This window comes from Xenopus laevis, chromosome 9_10L, assembly GCF_017654675.1.
Source record: "Xenopus laevis strain J_2021 chromosome 9_10L, Xenopus_laevis_v10.1, whole genome shotgun sequence".
In the NCBI taxonomy this organism is placed as follows: Eukaryota; Metazoa; Chordata; class Amphibia; order Anura; family Pipidae; genus Xenopus; species Xenopus laevis.
Window position 1 is genome coordinate 47,168,528 of NC_054387.1, and position 20,378 is coordinate 47,188,905.

At 42.0% G+C, this 20,378-nt stretch overlaps 1 protein-coding gene across 2 annotated transcripts in view; it reads left to right on the forward strand.

Moving 5' to 3' along the window:
• LOC108701116 (unconventional myosin-XV-like) overlaps positions 1–19,189 on the forward strand; it is a 53,287-nt gene extending 34,098 nt beyond the window's left edge. For both annotated transcript variants that reach the window (XM_041576712.1, XM_041576713.1), the window contains exons 30-61: positions 1,411–1,498; positions 1,931–2,029; positions 2,272–2,438; positions 2,578–2,883; positions 3,782–3,878; positions 4,121–4,264; positions 4,358–4,610; positions 6,017–6,104; positions 6,725–6,866; positions 6,951–7,060; positions 7,749–7,808; positions 8,411–8,486; positions 8,954–9,072; positions 9,676–9,794; positions 10,185–10,326; positions 10,410–10,521; positions 10,774–10,934; positions 11,115–11,242; positions 11,326–11,389; positions 12,193–12,265; positions 12,351–12,424; positions 13,148–13,224; positions 13,496–13,614; positions 13,989–14,083; positions 15,353–15,430; positions 15,632–15,728; positions 15,812–15,960; positions 16,264–16,388; positions 16,608–16,741; positions 17,027–17,160; positions 17,262–17,402; positions 18,601–19,189. In XM_041576712.1, the coding sequence (XP_041432646.1) occupies positions 1,411–1,498; positions 1,931–2,029; positions 2,272–2,438; positions 2,578–2,883; positions 3,782–3,878; positions 4,121–4,264; positions 4,358–4,610; positions 6,017–6,104; positions 6,725–6,866; positions 6,951–7,060; positions 7,749–7,808; positions 8,411–8,486; positions 8,954–9,072; positions 9,676–9,794; positions 10,185–10,326; positions 10,410–10,521; positions 10,774–10,934; positions 11,115–11,242; positions 11,326–11,389; positions 12,193–12,265; positions 12,351–12,424; positions 13,148–13,224; positions 13,496–13,614; positions 13,989–14,083; positions 15,353–15,430; positions 15,632–15,728; positions 15,812–15,960; positions 16,264–16,388; positions 16,608–16,741; positions 17,027–17,160; positions 17,262–17,402; positions 18,601–18,663 (3,834 nt within the window). In that variant the 3' untranslated portion in view covers positions 18,664–19,189. The remainder of the gene's footprint in view (positions 1–1,410; positions 1,499–1,930; positions 2,030–2,271; positions 2,439–2,577; positions 2,884–3,781; positions 3,879–4,120; positions 4,265–4,357; positions 4,611–6,016; positions 6,105–6,724; positions 6,867–6,950; positions 7,061–7,748; positions 7,809–8,410; positions 8,487–8,953; positions 9,073–9,675; positions 9,795–10,184; positions 10,327–10,409; positions 10,522–10,773; positions 10,935–11,114; positions 11,243–11,325; positions 11,390–12,192; positions 12,266–12,350; positions 12,425–13,147; positions 13,225–13,495; positions 13,615–13,988; positions 14,084–15,352; positions 15,431–15,631; positions 15,729–15,811; positions 15,961–16,263; positions 16,389–16,607; positions 16,742–17,026; positions 17,161–17,261; positions 17,403–18,600) is intronic.
• The last annotated feature ends 1,189 nt before the right edge of the window (positions 19,190–20,378 follow it).

The following is a 20,378-nucleotide window of genomic DNA, read 5'->3' on the forward strand; positions in this document are numbered from 1 at the left end:
TTTCGATAATTTATGATGATCCCTAAGCAGCCCAGACCACACTGAGCATGTGCACAGTCTTGGTCTTGCAAAGATCAGGCCTGGACTTGCAATCTGTTGGTTCTGGCAAATACCAGAGGGACTGCTGTAAAGTCCCATAGACAGTCACTATTTATTGGGCTTGTGGAAGGCTGTTTGGGCCTCTGTGTGCTTTAAATGCCAGGGTCTATTTTGACTCCCAGTCCAGACCTGGCAAAGATGTTTAACAAAGTTACAAGATGGTGACCCCCTGTGGCCAACCTTGAAAGCATAAATGATTTGTTTGATTAGGCTTCTGGTGCAGTAAATTCATGTTTATGTTTACATACAAAATACATCATTTCTAGCCTTGTTCTATTTTATACTTTACTTCCCCTTTAAGATGCTCTAGTGCAGTGATCCCCAACCAGTAGCTCGTGAGCAACATGTTGCTCCCCAAACCCTTGGATGTTGCTCTCAGTGGCCTAAATGTGTAGGTGCTCATTTTTTAATTCTTGGCTTGGAGGCAAGTTTTGATTGCATAAAAAACAGATGTACTACTAAACAGCCTCCTGTAGACTGCCAGTCCACATAGGAGCTACCAATAGCCAATCACAGCCTTATTTGGCTCCATCCAGGAACAATTTGTAATGCTTGTGTTGCTCCCCAACTCTTTTTACATCTGAATGTTGCTCACGGGCAAAAAAGGTTGGGGATCCCTGCTCTAGTGTTTCCGGGCTGAAGAGCCCTACTATGAATGTATGAACTATCTCCTGCACCCACGGGTACTCATTCGCGTGATAATTACCTGAGCAATCATTTTCACAGTGGGGCACAATTCTGAGTGTTTCCCCCTGTGTTAAGGTGGCCATACACGTCTTGGCCCAATTTGGCCACCCACATGCTGGGTAAAGTTGGACTGATCCTGTTACTGGGCCATATATACTAAGCTGTCAACTCAGTCTGAAGGGACAGAAGCGGCAGCTTATATCTTCATTTTATGGCCACCTTCAGTTTGCACAGCGGACCTTCTGCATCTACAAAGCCTTGGGCAAAATGGTCTTTTTTGTAAATCTATATCTATATAAATCAATATGTAAATCTACATGACCACTTCTTATTGCAGCACTTTCTGCTTCACTTCCTCTCAGTGTCGGACTGAAACTTCTAGGGCCCAGCAGAGAAAATGACATTCAGGGCTCAGTTTCACAACAATTTGAAATAGACGCTAATAAGTATAATAGATGTCATATGCACTAACACTAGCATCAGCCCCTGAAATGCTACTGAATGTGCACATCTTGTATGGCCTTTATTTGGAGTCTCCGTTACTGGGGCCTCTTTGCCCCACCATAAACCCGCTCAGATTACATAATGTGTAACTCCAACTTTCACTCCATTTCTCTGTTTCAGGATTGGAATACAGCAGAAAATCTCAACAGGCGCATGAAAGGAGGCGGTGGGATCGGTCCCAATCGCCAAGGGTCTTTCTCTACTACAGGTGAGTACAATTTAACCTAAAGCTTGCTGGCCATCCATGAATGTAAAGGAAAGTAATCTTCCACAATCTGTAAAATGTTTGGATACTCAGGTAATGAAAACTATAATATTTTTGCTCTGTATTCATCAACTAGAATAATTCAAAGCCTGCCTGGTCCGAGCCTTTTTCTATCCCTTCCAAAGCCCTCCTGTGTTGGCATAGCATTAGCAAGAACAGTACGTACATTTACTCATAACCTGTACAGAGAGAAGCCAAAAAAACAATGGCACTATAGTTATTCCCTTGTACTAAGCACAGTTCAGCAGGAACAGCCCCTTAAGTTTGCTCATAGCCTGTACAGAGAGAAACAGAGAAACAAAGTATATACCACCAATATAGGTATTCCAATGTACTAAGCAGAGCTAACCTGATGACTGATATTTGTTTGTGCAGGTTATGGAGGGATGGCTCCTATGCCTTCCTATTCGATGCCAATGATGAATGGGATGATGCAACCGATGGGCAATGTGCCAATGATGCCCTCAATGCCAGGTGAGCTAAAAGAAAAAACCTTCGCCCCATATAGCATTTGTTGTTTAGGCAACCACGTTGGCGATCTTTTTCCAAATGCTTATAGCAATAAGCTGCCATTTTTGGGAATGATGAAGTAAGAAGTTACATCACTTATTGGCTGTTTGTCACTTGCAGTACTGCTTCCCACTAATTTTGGCTGGATGCAGATCTTTCACTTGGCTACACTTACCTATTCCTACTTCACACATGGCTATTTTCAGGTATGATGCCCCAGCCAATGATGGCTCAGCCCATGATGCCCCAGCCAATGATGCCACAGATGATGCCACAGGCAATGCCCGCATCCCAGCCAGTGATGCCCTCAGCTGATCCCACACAGGTGGCAGCCCAGCAGCAAGCTTTCATTAACCAGCAGGCCCTGATTCTGGTGAGCTCACACCCAGCTCTTTCTGTATACCTGACCTGCTGGATCTAATGAATATATTGGTGCCCTGTGCCTCTGTGCTGTGCATCACCTGCTTTCTGTCTATTGCTGAATATTTTTCTTATTCTGATTTGTATCTAAGGCCCAGCAGATGACACTTCAGGCAACCATGATATCTCAGCAGCAACAGAAACAGCAGAAAAAGCAGCCTTCATCACGATCCATGGATTCTTCTCAACGCTCTCCAGAACATTCTCCTTCTCCTGTCTGTGCTTCTAAACCTGTGCCTAAACCCAATTTTGTTCCTGCACCCCCTTCTGCTCCTGCACCTGCAAGCCCTCCTGCTCCTCCTCCTGCACCTGTACATTCAAAAGATCCTCAACCTGCACCAGCTGCTCCGACACCAGCACCAACAGCCAAACCTAAACCAGAGTATAAAGAAACAAAGGTAACCATATCCCTAACAAATAACTAAAGGTGGCCATACATGGATAGATCCGCTCGTTTGGCGATGTTGCCAAACGAGCGGATCTCCCTCCGATATGTCCACCTTGAGGTGGGCAATATCGGGCAGATCCGATCGTGGGCCCTAGGGCCCAAAGATCGGATCCTAGCATTCGGCAAACGGGCAGTCGGATCGCGGGACCGCATCAACGAACAGATGCGTCCGCGATCCAACGGGATTTTCTGTCCCATCCGATCGAGATCTGGCCGACTTTCGGCCAGATCTCGATCGGGGAAGCCCGTCGGGGGCCCCCATACACGGGCCAATAAGCTGCCGACACAGTCTGTCGGCAGCTTTTATCGGCCCGTGTATGGCCACCTTAAGTCAACATGCATGACATCCCACCCCAAGGACTTCATGTGCTTTTCCAAACAACACCGGATCCTATATTGCACCCACCAGGTTCCCTACTAGCAACCACCAGTAAAATATACCAAATGAAGAAAGGTCATTGGCAGGGCTTCCTACAGAGATTCCTTCAGAGTTGCCACATGTGGGGGCATCCAGAACTCCTGTGGGGGTTTGGACTGTTGTGCTTTCCGTGAAAGAGGCTGGATTTGGGTATAGCAGGGGTGTAGTAATTGGAGTGGGGTTGACATAGCCAGGTGGCTATGTAAGATGTCCCTTCATGATAAAATTAGCCACATACTTTTAACCCAGGAAACCCCTCCAGAAAATACCTGCCCCCCAAGTCAATCATTCCAAGCTATGTGTCATGGGGATGCCTGTAGGGCTGTACAGTGCTTTGGAGGAGTGCAGAGTCAAAATATTCAGTCTCATGGCTTGAGCATATACCTCTGGGGATTGTGCTGAAAAAGCATAATGTACTTTCTGTTCCCAGGTTTTATGGGAAATTGATAATGATGATGATGATGATTCAGACTATAATGAACAAAGACAAACATTTGAAGAGAAGAGGAAATTTTTCCAAAGGATTGGTGAGTATCAACTTCCCAGAACTAAATGTAGACATGTGGCAGGGTGTGGCTCTGTGCTCTTCACTGTGGTGCATGCAAGGGCAATTTCTCGGAGACCCCATTTTTGTGGGTTCACTCAAAGTAGTTGCTGCAGTTGTGGTGTCAGGGTTGTAAGGCAATGTGTGTAGTAAGGCAAGTACAGCACCTAACATGCATGGCGCTGGATATTTTGGCTCAGTACTTTTGTTTAAATCTGTTTACAGGAAGTCAAGAGATCAAAATAAAATCCTTGAAGCCCCCTTCAAAAATCCTCCTCCCAAACACAGGAGGTCAGAATACAATTATTGACAGTGACAGCGAAAGTGACCAAGAACCCCCAAAAGCACCCGAACCAAAGCCAAAGCCAAGTAAGAAACACCAAAGTATAGCCCCGGTGCCCAAATTCCACATGAATTGTTTTTTGGACAGCACTTTATTATTTTATTAAAATATTTTTGCAGAAACGCCCACTCCAAAGGTCCCGCCTCCTGCTCCCAAGAAGCCAAATCTTAAAGACAATGATTCCAAAGACCCCAAAGAAGAAGATTCCAAAGAGAAAGTTCCCGAAGACAAAGTTCCCAAAAAGAAAGAATCCAAAAAGGGTGCGGTTGTAAAACCTGCCCCTAAGCCACAACCCAGCCAGCAAATAAAAGAAATCATCAAAATGTATCAAAGTCGTCCTCAGCCAGAGCTGAAACCCTATGAACCAGTCAGGTGAGGCCTAGGGGGAAAGTTAAAGGGGTGGATCACCTTTAAGTTAACTTTTAGTATAGTCTAAGTAATTCTAAGCAACTTTTCAATTGGTCTTCATTATTTTTTTTATATAGTTTTTCAATGATTTGCCTTTTTCATGACTCTTTCCAGCTTTCAAATGGGGGTCACTGTCCCCATCTAAAAAACAAATGCTCTGTAAGGTTACAAATGTATCGTTATTGCAGCTTTGTATCATCTTTCTATTCAGTCGCTCTCCTATTCCAATCTTATTCAAATCAATGCATGGTTGCTAGAGTAATTTTGACCCTAGCAACCAATCTGTTGAAACTGCAAACTGGAGAGCTGCTGAATAAAAAGCCAAATAATTCAAAAACCACAAATAATAAAAAATGAAAACCAATTGCAAATTGTCTCAGAATATCATTCCCTAAATCATACTAAAGGCTAACTCAAATGTGAACAACCCCTTTAAGAGGAGTCCATCTCTAATAGTGGCTTATTGTTGGGTACAAAGGTTCTGTAACCAGCACTTGGGTTTAGATAATATGTACAAATCCTTCATTTAAATTGGCTACAGAGCAATTAGTAAGAAATAGTGCATGAGAAACCACTAGTGACCAACAGAGGTAATATATCAAATATAATATAAAAAAGAAAAATACTAATGCAATTAAAAGTAAAAACATAACATTTATTATATCAATTAAAATACTAATTTATTTAACTTGATATAATAAATGTTATGTTTTTAATTTTTTTTTGCGTGAGTATTTTTCTTTGATAGATTATATGTACAGCCTCTGAGCCAGGGCCATTGCCCCATACTTAGAAAGCAAAGAGTGGAAAGCCTAAATAACATTCACCTCTAGGGGACAATAATTATATTTAGCAGTAGTATTGGGATAATAGTCTCTGGGAAGGGACTGTGGCTGTGGGATAGCAGGTATAGTAGGGTGAGATGGTGCCTATAGTAACAATGGGGACAATAGTCTCTGGGGAGGGACTGTGGCTGTGGGATAGCAGGTATAGTAGGAAGAGATGGTGCCTATAGTAGCAGTGGGATAATAGTCTCTGGGAAGGGACTGTGGCTGTGGGATAGCAGGTATAGTAGGGAGAGATGGTGTCTATAGTAACAGTGGGATAATAGTCTCTGGGAAGGGACTGTGGCTGTGGGATAGCAGGTATAGTAGGAAGAGATGGTGTCTATAGTAACAGTGGGATAATAGTCTCTTGGAAGGGACTGTGACTGTGGGATAGCCGGTATAGTAGGGAGAGATGGTGCCTATAGTAGAAGTGGGAGAAATGGAACAAAAATAATTTTGCCTTATACTTTAGGAAAGAAGATCAGTCAGTCAAGGAATATGGAATGAATTGTATATTGATTTAGTTATATCTGTGTTCTGCAGGAGACCAGCACAGAGCTTCCTGAAAAAGAAAGACCCCAAACAAGAGGCTCTGGAGAGACTTCGGATGGCTGGTGGAAGTCATTATGAAGTAAGAGAATGAGAGGATGGAGCAGAAGTGTATGACAAGATTTGCAGCCTGTATGGAAGTGACCTGATCTTGTATTTATGGGAAAGTGGGGAGAATGGTCATAGCATTAAATATAGTTTGGATGGAACCTATGGCAATATATAATAACTCAATTTAGATTCTAGTTAAGTATTAGGTAAGTAAATCTAATTTTCCCCCATTCCTTTAATAGGTCCTGAGTTCACGTTTCTACATTACTTGACCAGTTCTTATTGCCATTACTTCCTTCTACTTGATCCCAATGGTCCGGGTGGGTGGGGTGCTGAAAGTATTGACATGGCAGCATGTGAAACAGTGAATAACAGATTTGTGGAGCAAGAGAACTCTCTATTACTAAAAGCTGCATCACCAGAATTACAGTTCCCTTAGTCTGATTTAGCACAAACAGTATCCCCCAGCCTGACCATGGGAAAGAGAACAGCACAAAACAGTAAAGCGAATCCATTGTTCTTTATCAAGGTTCATATTGGGAGGAGGATTGAATTCCCTTACCAATACAGGAGTTTGCTAGTTCATATTAAATTATGATTTATCCAAAGTGAACTTGCACTTACTTAAATGATCCATTTTCTCTTTCTTAGGATCCTGCTAAATCTCCGGTATACGAGGAGGTAAATTCCTTCCAGGATAAGCAGAGATCTCTTATGGATTTGTTTCAACCCAGCTTCATTCCTCCACCCCCCGAAATGCAAGCTCCTAGCCTGCAGCCCCCAAAGAGTGCAGGTGAGGGGCATCTTTCAAATGTGCTGTAGCGGACTGTATCCCACCAGCCTTTTATTTGTTATTTCTATTCATTTTGTTCCACAGGCAGATACCTGGAAGGGGACAACTTGGCAAACTCATCCCTTTGCAAGCACACTGCCAGTGTCTTCTTTTCATATAGTGATGTGGTCTGGAGACTGTACGTGCGAAAGGAGGTAAATTCCATTATACACCCACTTATTGGCACTTCTACATTTTGAGAAGGAGGTGCAATTATTTCAGCTCTTGGCCTGATTTTCCCCACCTGGTGGCAACAGTTGTATCATATACCAGGGTCTATTGAGACCTGTTGGACAAGGACCATATTTGTGCTCCAATATGACCATTGACCAATGAAATTTTGGACTAGATATTGGCCAGGCAGGCAGGTCAGTGCGCCTCATTAGGGATGTAGCGAACCGCCGAGTATGTGTTCGCGAACGCCGTTCGCGAACACCGGCAAAAAATGCGAACAGTTCGCGAACTGTTCGCGAACTTCAAACATCCGAAAATCGTTCGATTCGAACGATCGAAGGATTTTAATCGTTCGATCGAACGATTTTCGTTCGAATCGAACGAAAATCGTTCGATTTTAGCGATCGAATGGTCGAACGATTTTGACGCGAATGCCTATTGGCGAACATCGCGCGACGTTCGCGAACTTGCGGCGGACGCGAACAGTCGAAGTTTGCGCGAACTAGTTCGCCGGCGAACAGTTCGCTACATCCCTACGCCTCATACATGGGCAAATATGCTGCTGACTGGGGGGTGGGGGATTAAAAGCATACGGGATCTCCCCAAAACAAGATGATAAAGCTCTACCCACTTCATTGTTCATCATTGTCTTTCTTTATTTTGCTGTAGCTCTTTTATCCTAAGGAGAAGTTTACCCATCCGCACTGCTTGAACCTCCTCTGTGAGCAGGTAATCATGATAACATATAGCCATATACTATGTATTCCCCACAAGCTGCATTACCGCCTTTGAATAAGATCAAAATAAAACCAGCCAGCTTTTTTGATTTGATTATTGGACTGTGCTTGTGAATGTACATGGTTAGGATCAACCAAAAATGTCACTGGCATATACATATTGGATATGTAATACAGAGCCTATTATCCAGGTATGGGATCCATTATCCGGAAAACCGTTCTCCGAATTACAGGAAGGCCGTCTCCCATAGGCTCCATTTTAATCAAATAATTCAAAATTTTAAAAATGATCTCTGTAATCATCAAACAATACTTTGTACTTGATCCCAAGCAAGATATAATGAATCCTTACTGGGGTAAAACATTCCTATTGGGTTTATTTAATGTGTAAATTATCTGGAGAGATTTCTGGAGATGTTGCCCATAACAACCAATCAAATATTTGCTTTTCTTTTTTATAGTTAGCTGTTTAAATCTAATTGCTGATTGGTTGCCACGGGCAACATCTCCTGAACTCCCTCCAGATATTTATCTTCAGTGTTAGTAAACATGCCTGATAATGCGTTCCTAAATATTTTTCTTCTGAATTGTCAGATAATTCGAGACACATTCTCAGATTCTGGATTTCGTCTCACAAAGGATGAAAGGAGGAAGATGAGAGACTTTTTGAGTGAGTTTGATATTTAAACCATTATATAGGGGTACACCAATGCTGGCTTTGTACAGGCTATGATAAAATCTAGATAGTTGTCATCACATGCTTGGCCATACCTCCCAGGCTGCTGGGTCATGTCCTCTTCTGCCTTCTTGAAAGGGGGATCATAACACACTATGGGAAGTTGTATTCAAGGGCCCTTTAAAACAAGGATGTGTTATGATGTATGCACAGAACATCAATCTGTTTCAAAATGCACTCTTTCCACACTGAGATGCTTGGGACAAAGAAAGTTCTGTGGTAGAGTGGTTTCTGTTATAAGATATATCATACAGTGGTGTGACCCATAATGGCTTCCGTAAAACATGCGTTAGTTACCCATGGCTCTGGTTCACTCAAAATGTGATCTTCCCTGATCTGATCATTGGGAATGAGGTGACAGAGGGGCATGTTGTATTGACCTTCTCCCTCTCCACTCTCAGCTGAGTTTCATGTGGGGACAGATGCCAACTCTATCACTGAGGAGTCCATCAAGAAACGCATTGTGATCGCTGCCCGGGACAACTGGGAGAATTACTTCTCCCGCCTCTTCCCAGTCAGGGTGAGTAAAGACTCCTATTCAGTCCTGAGAAGATTTAATAGAGTAGGTTAGATTTTGTACAAGAATGTACCTTAGTGCCACCAGTACCCCAATACTATTACATAGTTGACCTAATGAACTGTTATTAACAGTTCTATTTGTTACGTATCATGGTGGGTTTATGAAACCAGTGGGTCTGTTGAAGGAAAAAAAGGATAAGCGAGTCCAAGTCTTCCTCACTACTTAAGCACAGGGCTCTAATTTTCTGTACTGCTTGTTTCTGGGCTGCTCTTTTTTCCATGGTAAAGTATGGTGTTGGCCTTGGACCTGAAGATGTTTCACGTGCTTACCCATTGTACTGATCTCAGACAACAGTGTAAAGAAGGTCAGTAGCTCAAACAGATCAGATAGGTCAAACAGGGGGAACAGTACTACTTTCAGTGGTTCATATAAATCAATCCAATCCAAATCAATCCAATGGCACACTATCAGCCCTTTGTGTTAAGTCCAGATAGGACCTCCCTTCTCCTTCTGACTCTGGGAAAACAGCAGCTCAAGAGAAGGAAGTGCAGAATCCGAATCTGGACAGTGTTCTGTTTCTTTAATCTTGTTCTGTGTATTTAGCTGGAGGATGATATAGACCCACTGCTCCTCGGAGTTTCTCACAGGGGCATCCGACTTGTCAAAGATGTTCAGGCAGCAGGAATCCAGCACAGGCACCTGAAGACTCTGTGCAGTTACAGGTGAGCAATTTGAGAGAAAGGAGCTCATGGTGGGAGCTCAGAGCTGGCCAGGGTCACCACCAAGGAGGTCCTATAGTCAGGGGCCTGAAGAGATGGAAAGATCGGAGGTCGCAAAGCTGGTGATGTCTATGGGGGGGAAGTGTTTGGTAGCTCATGGGCAGGGTTTGGGCATATCCCCAGAGCAGATCAAGGGCATGGATACATGTCCTGTCTTTGGCAGGTCTCTTCCACCACCATGGGGGCCCTGGGTACCAATGGCTAATAATTGTGGTGCTAAGAGTAGTATGTGGCTCCATGGTTACTGATGGCAGCCCTGCTGCTAGCTATAAGGAAGAAGGTTGACTGCTGAGACATGTTGATGATCTCTTATGTTGTCCTACAATGTCCCAGTTTTGCAGATATTCTCTCTATGGAAATGCCCAACTCCAACAGCCTGAGGTTCTGCTTGCGACAGGAGGAGCTTCTGTTGCATTCAGACAGAGCACATTCCCTCAAGTCTTTAATAGAGATTTTTGTGCAAGAGCTGATCAAGGTGAGTGTGATGTTTATGATGGGACATGTTGACAGGTTCCTCAACACCACAGCAAACAAATAACTACTATTTTTTCACCCTAGGACTCAAATCATGTAGTTGCTCTGCGCAGTTACGTCACTGATGATAAAAGCCTTCTCCAATTCAAAAGGGGTGACATCATCAAAGTGCTCCCAATGGAGGGACTGCAGTCAGGTGGGGAAAACTGCCTATTTGCTGTCCTAGATACCCCTGAATTCCCAGCTTGAATGTCAGACAGGGAGAGATTTGGGGAGAAAGTCTATTAGCTTTGCTAAATACTCCTAAGAGTCCAGCTTGGGTGGGCTTTGGGGGTGAACACTTATTTGTTTGACTCACATAAAGAAGAGGTTGGTAGGACCTAAGGGTTCCATATTTTAGATTTTAAATGGCTGAAACTGTGTAACTGAATCTCATTGTCCCCTGCAGGGTGGCAATTTGGATCCATAGGAGGGCGCTCTGGTATCTTCCCATCTCGCATGGTACAACCAGCAGCAGCCCCAGATTATTACTCAGTGCTGGAGCGGAAAGGGGAGACAAGGAAGGCACCACCAACAAAACCAGTCCTGCAGAGGAGCCTGAGCAAAGAGGTAATAAGGGTAAAGAGTAAGCATGGCATGCTTATATGTTGGAGGGTGGTAACATGAACTAAAATCATAGTGGCACTAAGGCAATGAAATGGGACATAGGGTATAAATATAGCTACTAGTATGCACAACCAAAAAAAGTGATGAGACTCCATGTTTGATATCTGTCCAAAATCAACGCAGAGTGAACCAACAAGTGTGGCATCCACAATTTCAAGGACTCCATCCTCAACTCCTCCCATCCCAATAGATGCATCACACTATACTATGGTGGAATTTGCATTGAAATATTTCCGGGAGGCGCAGACCATGTGAGTGAAGAGTTTTAACTCTTAATATGCACGACATGATGTAGGTATTCTAGTAATATATCTTTATGGTTTCTTGCCTGTAGGTTGGGCTGGAAGGGAATGGCGGCCGAAGGAAAGAAGGCAATTCAACTTGTACAGCACACTAAGGTAAGGTGGGAATAGGGTTTACAACTCTATGGACACAACAATTACCCTTTAGATCAAGTTCAAGAAATATCCAAAATAGTAAATAGGCAATTTCACTGTTTAATGTGGGACAGTCTTGTAGGTTCTGTTCGGGGTTTGTCAACCTTAGATCTTTTCTCAGACCATTAAGCTGAAGATAAAACACACAGCATTTGATAAACAGCTTGGTGGTGCAGTGGTTAGTATTGGTGCTACTGCTGTTTTAGTAGTGTCCAGAAATTGATTGTGACCTCGGAGCGGAAATTACTTTCTGTGTACTTTTTTGAATATTAAGTAAAAAATAATAAATTTACACATAGAATGATGTTGAGAGCAGCCAAAAAATGATTTCTCTGTAAAGCAACATTGTTATTTTTATTCTTTGTCTTCCTATTCATGTCCTCTAATTTTCATATTCCAGTCTCTTTTTCAAACTGCCACGGTCTTATTTACTAGGGTAAATAAGACCGTAGCAACCAGAGAGCTGCTGAAATACCAAACTGAAGAGATGCTGAACAAAAAGATACTAAAATAAAGACTAATTGCAAATTGTTTCAGAAGATCAATGTCTACATCATGCTAAATTCATTTAAAGGTGAACTACCCCACCAAATCCACCACCAAACGGCACCCCGCCACCCATATTCTGGTCAGGCAATGGGCTTCTGAGAGCCGAAGACAGAAAAGTGGGCAGTTATTAAAACATACATTTTTTTTTGCCCATTGGGGGGGGAGCCCTATCTGACACTGGCAGCTTGGTTCTAACTCCATGCCTTTGTTTTTAGGTTCCAATCCAAGAGTCTCTGATCTATTTTGAAGACAAGGAGCTGAATGACATGGCTGCTAATAATTTCACAAGTGCGTAATGTGTCTGTGCATGTCTATATTTTCTTTCGTATTTGAGTACTCGGTGCAATCAAACATGTCCACATCTTTTCCCCAGATCTGATGAGATTCATGGGAGATCAGCAATTTCGAGAGCAGGATGATTTGGGATGTGCGTTTGAAATCCTACAGGTACTTGGCATGTTGCAAAAGGGGTTCTTGGGAAAGATCAAACACCCAGTGCTTTAAAATATAACAATATTGGGTTATTTAATGATTTCACCATATGGTGATAATAATTAATGTAACTACATGGTTACTTGTGATATCCTCAGTTTCTGATGCTGAGTTGTGTTTTATGTGGGGAGGGGGATGAAGGGCAAGAATCAAAATTGCAATCTTTTACATGCCTTTACATAATCACAATGTACCCCTCAGAGACTTCTAATACCCTTATAATTTACAGTAGGGGGTACATTATCCCTTATAATACATGAGTGATACTCAGAGTTCCCTGTATACCTCAGCCTGCAGCCTTGTGCCTTTATATGGTCACAGAACCCCTCAGTGACTTCTAATATCCTTATAATTTACAGTAGGGGGTACATTATCCCTTATAATACATGAGTGATACTCAAGAATTCCCTGTATAATTCAGCCTTGTGCCTTTATATGGTCAAAGAACCCTTCAGTGACTTCTAAGATCCTTATAATTTACAGTAGGGGGTACATTATCCCTTATAATACATGCGTGATATTCAAGAGTTCTCTGTATAATTCAGCCTGCAGGCTTGAGCATTTATATGGCCACAGAACTCCTCAGTGACTTCTAATATCCTTATAATTTACAGTAGGGGGTACATTATCCCTAATGAGAGTTCCCTGTATAACTCAACCTATAACTTGAATCCTCAGCTATGTCGGGAGAAATATGTGCTCAGAGATGAAATCTACTGCCAAGTGATCAAGCAAATCACAGAAAACCCTAAACAGTGAGTACCCCCCCAAAAAATGACTATCAATGCTTATATACTGTGATCTGTGATATAATCAAGAACTCCAAATTCAGCTTTTCTACTTCTTCGTGATAATGATGAATAAATCTAACCATATAACTGTAGTTTACTATCCGCTATAAGTACAAAGTAGCATTGGTATATGTTGATCCTAACGTGCTGTTGTCTTTGCAGATTAGTAACCCAGACTTTAGAATATTCACAAGACATCTCTTTAATACATGTGTGGTGATCTGTCTCCCCATAGGGATAACTGTCATCGTGGCTGGCGTATACTAAGCATCCTGACGGGATTCTATCTGCCATCCCCCAATTTACTGCCATGTGTCACCAAGTACCTTCAGGACTATGTCGGCACCTACCAAGGTACTTGCTTATTCATTTAATGAGCGATTATAACTGTAATATGGAACAGATCAGCCAGTGTGAGGCTGCCTTTAGTGCTATAACAACACACTTACTGGCCTCTAGATTTTAGTGATCTTTAGTGAAAAATGCCTCAGCCAGGCAACCAAATGCAACTCCTGTCTGTATCTATATGGAAAAATGTAAATATACAGAGAAGGTAAATTTGGCTTTTATTGTCCTTTATACACTAAAGCCTACCAAATATTTCCATATATACAGGGCTTAGCCTCCCCTGGCTTCACTAAAATTCACTTATGCTCAGTACACGTACACGTTATATTCTTTTTTTTCCTTTATACACTTTTTTATACACTTTTTTTTTTTCCACACAGAGTTGTCTCGGATATGTCAAGAACACCTTCGCCGAACTGTGTTATATCATGGACGTAGACATCTTCCATCAAGAGCTGAAATGGATGCTTTGCTGGTAAGTGGAGAATGGGGATTATATAATCTTTGAATATGGAATAACATTAATGCTTAAAGATGGAGGTGGCAGTTAAGTAATTACAGAGGATGATGGAAGTGGGAGTAGTAACTTCAGAGAATGGTGGAGGTGGCAGTAAGTAAATGTGCATAATGGTGTAGGTGGCAGCAGAAAGTAATTGCGAATGGTGGAGATGGGAGTAGGTAACTTCAGAGAATGTTGGAGGTGGCAGTAAGTGATTGTAGACAATGGTGGAGGTGGCAGTAAGTTAACTACACAGAATGGTGGAGGTGGCAGTAAGTGATTGTACACAATGGTGGAGGTGGCAATAAATTAACTGCACAGAATGGTGGAGGTGGCAGTAAGTAATTGCAGAGAATGGTGGAGGTGGGAGTAATAACTTCAGAGAATGGTGGAGGTGGCAGTAAGTAACTGTGCATAATGGTGTAGGTGGCAGCAGTAAGTAATTGCAGAGAATGGTGGAGATGGGAGTAGGTAACTTCAGAGAATGGTGGAGGTGGCAGGAAGTAATTGTAGACAATGGTGGAGGTGGCAGGAAGTTAACTGCAAAGAATGGTGGAGTTGGCAGTGAGTAACTGCAGAGAATGGTGGATGTAAGTAACAGCAGAGAATGGTGGAGGGTGGCAGTAAGTAATTGTAAACAGTGGTGGAGGTGGCAGTAAGTAAAAGCAGAAAATTATGGTGGCAGTAACTAATTGCACTGTGGTGGAGGTGGCAATACATTTACAGAATGGTGGAGGTTGCTGTAAGTTATTGAACAATTGAATTATTGGAATGGAATAAGACTACTGTTTAAGATGGAGGTGGCAGTTAAGTAATTGTACAGAATGATGGAGGTGGCAGTTGGTATTTACAGAAAAAAACAGGGTGGTGTTAAGTAATTGCAGAGAATGATGGAGGTGGCAGTAAATGCAGAAAATAACAAAAGTGGAGTTATTTGGTTAGCTTAGAATGATGGAGGTGTTGTTATCCAATCTAGTTGAGTAAAATGAATATAATTTTACTGGACTGGGTTCATATAATGGCTGAGGCTTTACTTGATTGGTTGAGTAAGATCAACATCACATTACCTAACTGTCTATAATGATCCTCCATAATAATGAGTGAGGCAAAGCCATCTTGATTTTACTGAACCAGTCATGCAATGTCCCCTCCATTTCACCTGCTGAAAAAGACAAAAAGAGGTGAGTATACTTCTGTAAATGGGAAAGCAGTAACTTACCTGCTGAATGTTTGTATCCCCCTCAGAATGACCGAGTATCTCGGCGACTGATTGTAAAGTTACCAGGAGGAGCTGAATTCACCACCAAAATTAAGACTTTCACTGTAAGTATTGGTTCTGAACAATCTTTCTCTTGACTGTCAATGTCAATATTCCTGATGTCTCATTAGTGACTCGCCTTTAGCTGTCAAGGGACTTTGGTAGTCCAAGTCCAACAGTTCATGTCCATGCTCTATAATATTGCTGGGGTACAAGTTGGCCTGCACTCCTGAAAGGTCTCCCAACTTCTCTTATCTCTTACCTAGGTGGCAGCTGATGTGGTTCCTGAAATTTGTGAGCAAATAAACGTCTCAGAGCCTGAGGAAATAGAGGAATTTGCTTTATTTGCCAACAAGAACAAAGGTACCTTACTGTGGGAGAGTCACTGTTGAGATACACAAGGTCTTGGCCATTAAAGTGACACTAAAGTGAACCCTTCCTTGCAGGTGAAGTGGTACGGCCTCTGCGTGCAGGCGAATATATCCATGACTTTCTGCTGCGGGACAACTCTGTGGATCTTGATTTCCGACGAGTGACGTGGAAAGCCATCCTGAGGGGGCGCAGTGAGCTGTATATCCAATTACACTTCAGCCAGGTATTTTGCAGTAATTTGTTTATGAATGAGTCCAGTTTTCAGCCAACCTCTTGCTTCTAGAAGCAACTCAGTAGGACATAGATGAGCTTCAGTTCCCACTGAGCAATGGTCCCTGAGAGTTGCTAAAGTTTGTATGAGTTACATGAAACCTAAAATTTAGACAAAATGGTAAAAAAATTGAAAAATAAATAATATTTTGTGGAGGTGAACTTCTCCTTTAACCCCAGTGATCAGACAGCTCTTTAACTTTGTTTTTCAGCCAATACCCCTAACCATAAATGGTCACTTTTCTTGTGCTTCCAGATGCTAGGTGACTACATGCAGGGTAAAGCCTTGTTGCTAAGCCCAGGGGATCTTCTGGGGGTGCAGACGGGTAAAGTGGCTGCGATTCTGCACAGAATAAAGGGCCTTAGCAGCCCACCCAGCAAGTGAGTATGGTAGCAACTAGACAGGAGTACATAGTGTGCTGGTAATGTCCCTTGGCAGTGCTTAAAGGGTACCTATGACATATAATTTTCCTCCCTCTGGAGCTATGTGCTAATAGAACTAGTACAAAGGGCTCAGTTAGACAGCTTACAGTTACCTGCAGAAATGTAGCCTCGGTGGTACCATAGGGTCCTGCTTACCTCTCATCCCTACCCTTCCAGGCAGGAGCTCCTAGATTATATTCCCAGCTCAGTGCACAACCGTCTGAACCTACAGGCTGCACAGCAGAACCTCCTTCAGGAGCTCAGAGAGACACAGAACATCAATGTTCAACAGGCAAAGATCCGATTCTTAGGTTAGTAGGGGGGGAAAAGTTTTTGTTTTTGAACTATGTGTTCCCATATCTACCTGTGCTTTGCCTTTACTGAATCAATGTCACATTTGAGCAAAATGATGGGTAAGCGAAGGTGTTCCTTTATCTTTTGAGGTTTTTCCTCTTGGATCAGTGGTACTCTGTCCTGGCTCTGGGGTCCTCTTCTTTAAACAAACATATGCCCCAAAGTGTCAACTTTGCTCTAGGATGATCCATGGCAATGGGGTTATAGATGATATATTGATGATATCATTGTTACCTTTCCAGAAACTGTTTCTGTTCTGCCCCTGTTTGAATACAACGTATTCCATGTGATGCGAATAAGTGAACCTGGCATGACATCCCCTTGCTTTGTGGCCATCAATCACCAACATGTACTGGTCTTGGAGAACAACAGCCAAGTAAGTATGACCTGCTCCAGTCAAATATATATGTAGCAGGGTTGCAGGAGCCAATGATACCCCAAGAAGTAGATTTAATTTCCCTTTCCCCCAACTTTTAGGAACCAAGCATGTGTATCAACCTTCAAGACATTCAGAGCATGCGTACGATGCGCCCTTTTGACAACAACACGCCACCAGGAGTGGAAATCCATTATGGTTCGGCCTCAAACCCTTGCACAGTGTGGGTGGAACTCCAGGAGGTATGTACATAGGGGTCGGAGACCATTTTGTGAGAGACTTGTCTGTAGGCAGCCATGATAATGATTGTCAACCACCATTCCTCTCTAGAATAGTTGTCGTGAAAGAATCCTCTCTAAACAGCTATAATGAGAGTTCTCAACCATTTCTTTTCTAACCAGCCGTGATAATTGTTGTTTTTGACATTCCTCTCCAGACAGCTATAATAAGAGTTGCCAACCATTTCTCTTTATACTATTATACTATCATTATACTATCATTATACTATCATTATACTATCATTATACTATCATTATACTATCAGGGTGATTTATCAACATCTGAATTTGAATTTTTGCCCCAATTAGATTTTTTTTTTTGCACAAAAACTCACAAATCCTCATTATATTTTCAAAAAATTCAAATGTTTGGTATTTAATAAGCTCAAAAAACTCAAATGTAAATTTCGCCATCTAAAAGCCTGCGAGATCAGGTAGAAGTCAATGGGTGGTGTTCTATGCAAAATTCAAGCCTTTTTTAAAATTTGAGATTTGCAAGTCTTTTTGAGCTTGTAAACTCACATATTGGAGTTTTTTGTACTTGTAACCATTCTTCTCTAGACAGCCATGATACTTGTTATTGTCAACCATTCCTCTCTAGACAGCCATTATAATAATCATTGTCAAGCATTCCTCTCTAAACAGCCATTATAATTAACCAACTAATCCTAATAGATAATTCATAAAGTACTACTAGGCTACCTACCCTCAGCAGTGACGTCAAGAATTTTGTGGGGTGTTGCCCTTTTCACCCTTCAAATGCTCTGGGCACAATGCCTGAAATTGTCTGGTCTTCCCTTGCTATTAAAAATAATGTAAACTCCCCTTTTCAACATAAGCTGAATGAAAACGCTTTATTCTGAACATACTTTTTGCTCTTTGTAAATTGCCCTGTTTATAAAGAAAGGGGAGTGGGGTTCAGTGAACAGGTCTCAACTTTTAAATTAGTGCTTTAAAGTAGCAAAAAATAGATTTTTTAAATTAAAACAATAGACAGGATGCAATTTCAACATATGACCTATGTAATATGCTTATTTTTAGGTCTATACTGTCCCTTTAAGGAAAATAAACCTTCAAAGCTTCCCCAAGCAGAAGAGACATTTTATAATAAAAGACCATTGATTGTTTCAAAATTCAATATCTATTTCCATTCTTTTTCCAGGCAAAAGAGCTGTATCACACACTGGCCTTGGTCATTGAAAACATGGAGACAGCGCCGACATAGGACCATGAGAACCCAAACCCTGTCAATGTAACTTATTTGCATTCGATTATTTTTGATTTGCAGGTGCCAAGAACAAAATAGAGTAAAATAATTTGGAACTGGGATTGCCCCCACGTGCACTTAAAAGTATTAGAGCTATAGCACACTACAGAGTAGCTACAAGCTATGCAGCACTTCCATGTAGGGGTGGCCCAAGGAACCTCACATTCATGTAAGTGGGTTTGGATCCAAAGAGCATAGTCACATCTGACCCCCTACATGATGCTACCTGTGCTGTTGCTCTTACAGGGAGGCTTTAAGGGGCACAGGGGCTAGGATCAGTTAGCCTGACTTTTATATAAGTACTGTGATGGGAAAGGCTCAATATCTTCTCTAATCACAGTGCTTTTGGTTATCAGAATCAAGAATATGTAGAGTTCAACAGAGTAAAAATACTGATTATTAATATAATTTGCAATGTGTTAATAAAACTCTCCCGTACTGAGCTGTTTTAAATAATGAACTATTAAATATGATATAGAGAAAATGCGGATTGGTCTCTAATTGTATAACCCTGCGGAGCTCCTTCTCCTTAGCAGGTGCCTGGAGGAAGGGGAGTCGTAAAGGCTTCTAGAAAATTCAAAGAATGTCAGAGGAGCGATAGCTAAAAAATCCCATCACTTTGATTAACGGAAGCTGAACGTGGGGAGTAATGGCTAACATTAAAGGCTCATTTGTTATATGATGCAAGTGGGTGGTTTCTTTAGTACATATACATACACCCCCACTTATACTGTAAATATAAACTTCTTTCGTGTCTGTTTCAGTAAAGCCAGAAAAAAATGTTATAAGCCCACCCATATAGATTAAGCGATTCTAAGGGGGATATTTCATATAAAATAACTTTACACTGCATTAAATGAAAGTGTAAAGGGCTTATGGGGGTTCCAGCTGCATTGATATTTATGGCAGAATTCAGCATTTTGATGGAGCATGAGCACCTTCTACTGGTCAACCATCTCAACACTGCTTTATTTAATGTATATCAATCAGCAAGGCAGGTTTACTTCCTCTTTAATTTGGGGCACACTAATAACCTGGCTTAAATGATCAAAGACCCTTTTCACCCAACATCCTTGTACTAAACAACCAAATGGAATGAACTTGCCTTATAAAGTTCTTCCCCATTGTAAAACAACCGGAGACAAAGAATAGTTTGGGCACTTACCTTCAGAACTGGAGACAATGAGTCGGCATCCCATTTAGACAGGATCACCACCAGAGCCGGATAACTGAAGAAGCATCATGGCAGCAGATGTGGGGCTGGCTAACACACTTGGATATATTGTGTTTAGGAATCATCAATGCTGAAGAAGCCTACTTGGCTACCTTCTTGGTTGGATAGGAAATAATACTTGCAGAGGCACCATATCATCCCACTTGCACAGAAATGAGTAGGTACCATCGCTTTTCACAAAGTAGGGTTGGATATAGTCATCACTCGCAGGTAGGTCGATACAACCATATTTGGATAGACAGGATAATCATTCTTGCAGAGAGGCATGTAAGTACCATCACAGTTGGATAGGTAGGGTTGAGGAGCAGGTAAGTATCATCACAGTTGGATAGGTAGGGTTGAGGAGCAGGTAAGTGTCATCACAGTTGGATAGGTAGGGTTGGTACCATTACACTTGCAGAGGGGCAGGTAGCCACTATCACAGTTGGATAGGCAGAGT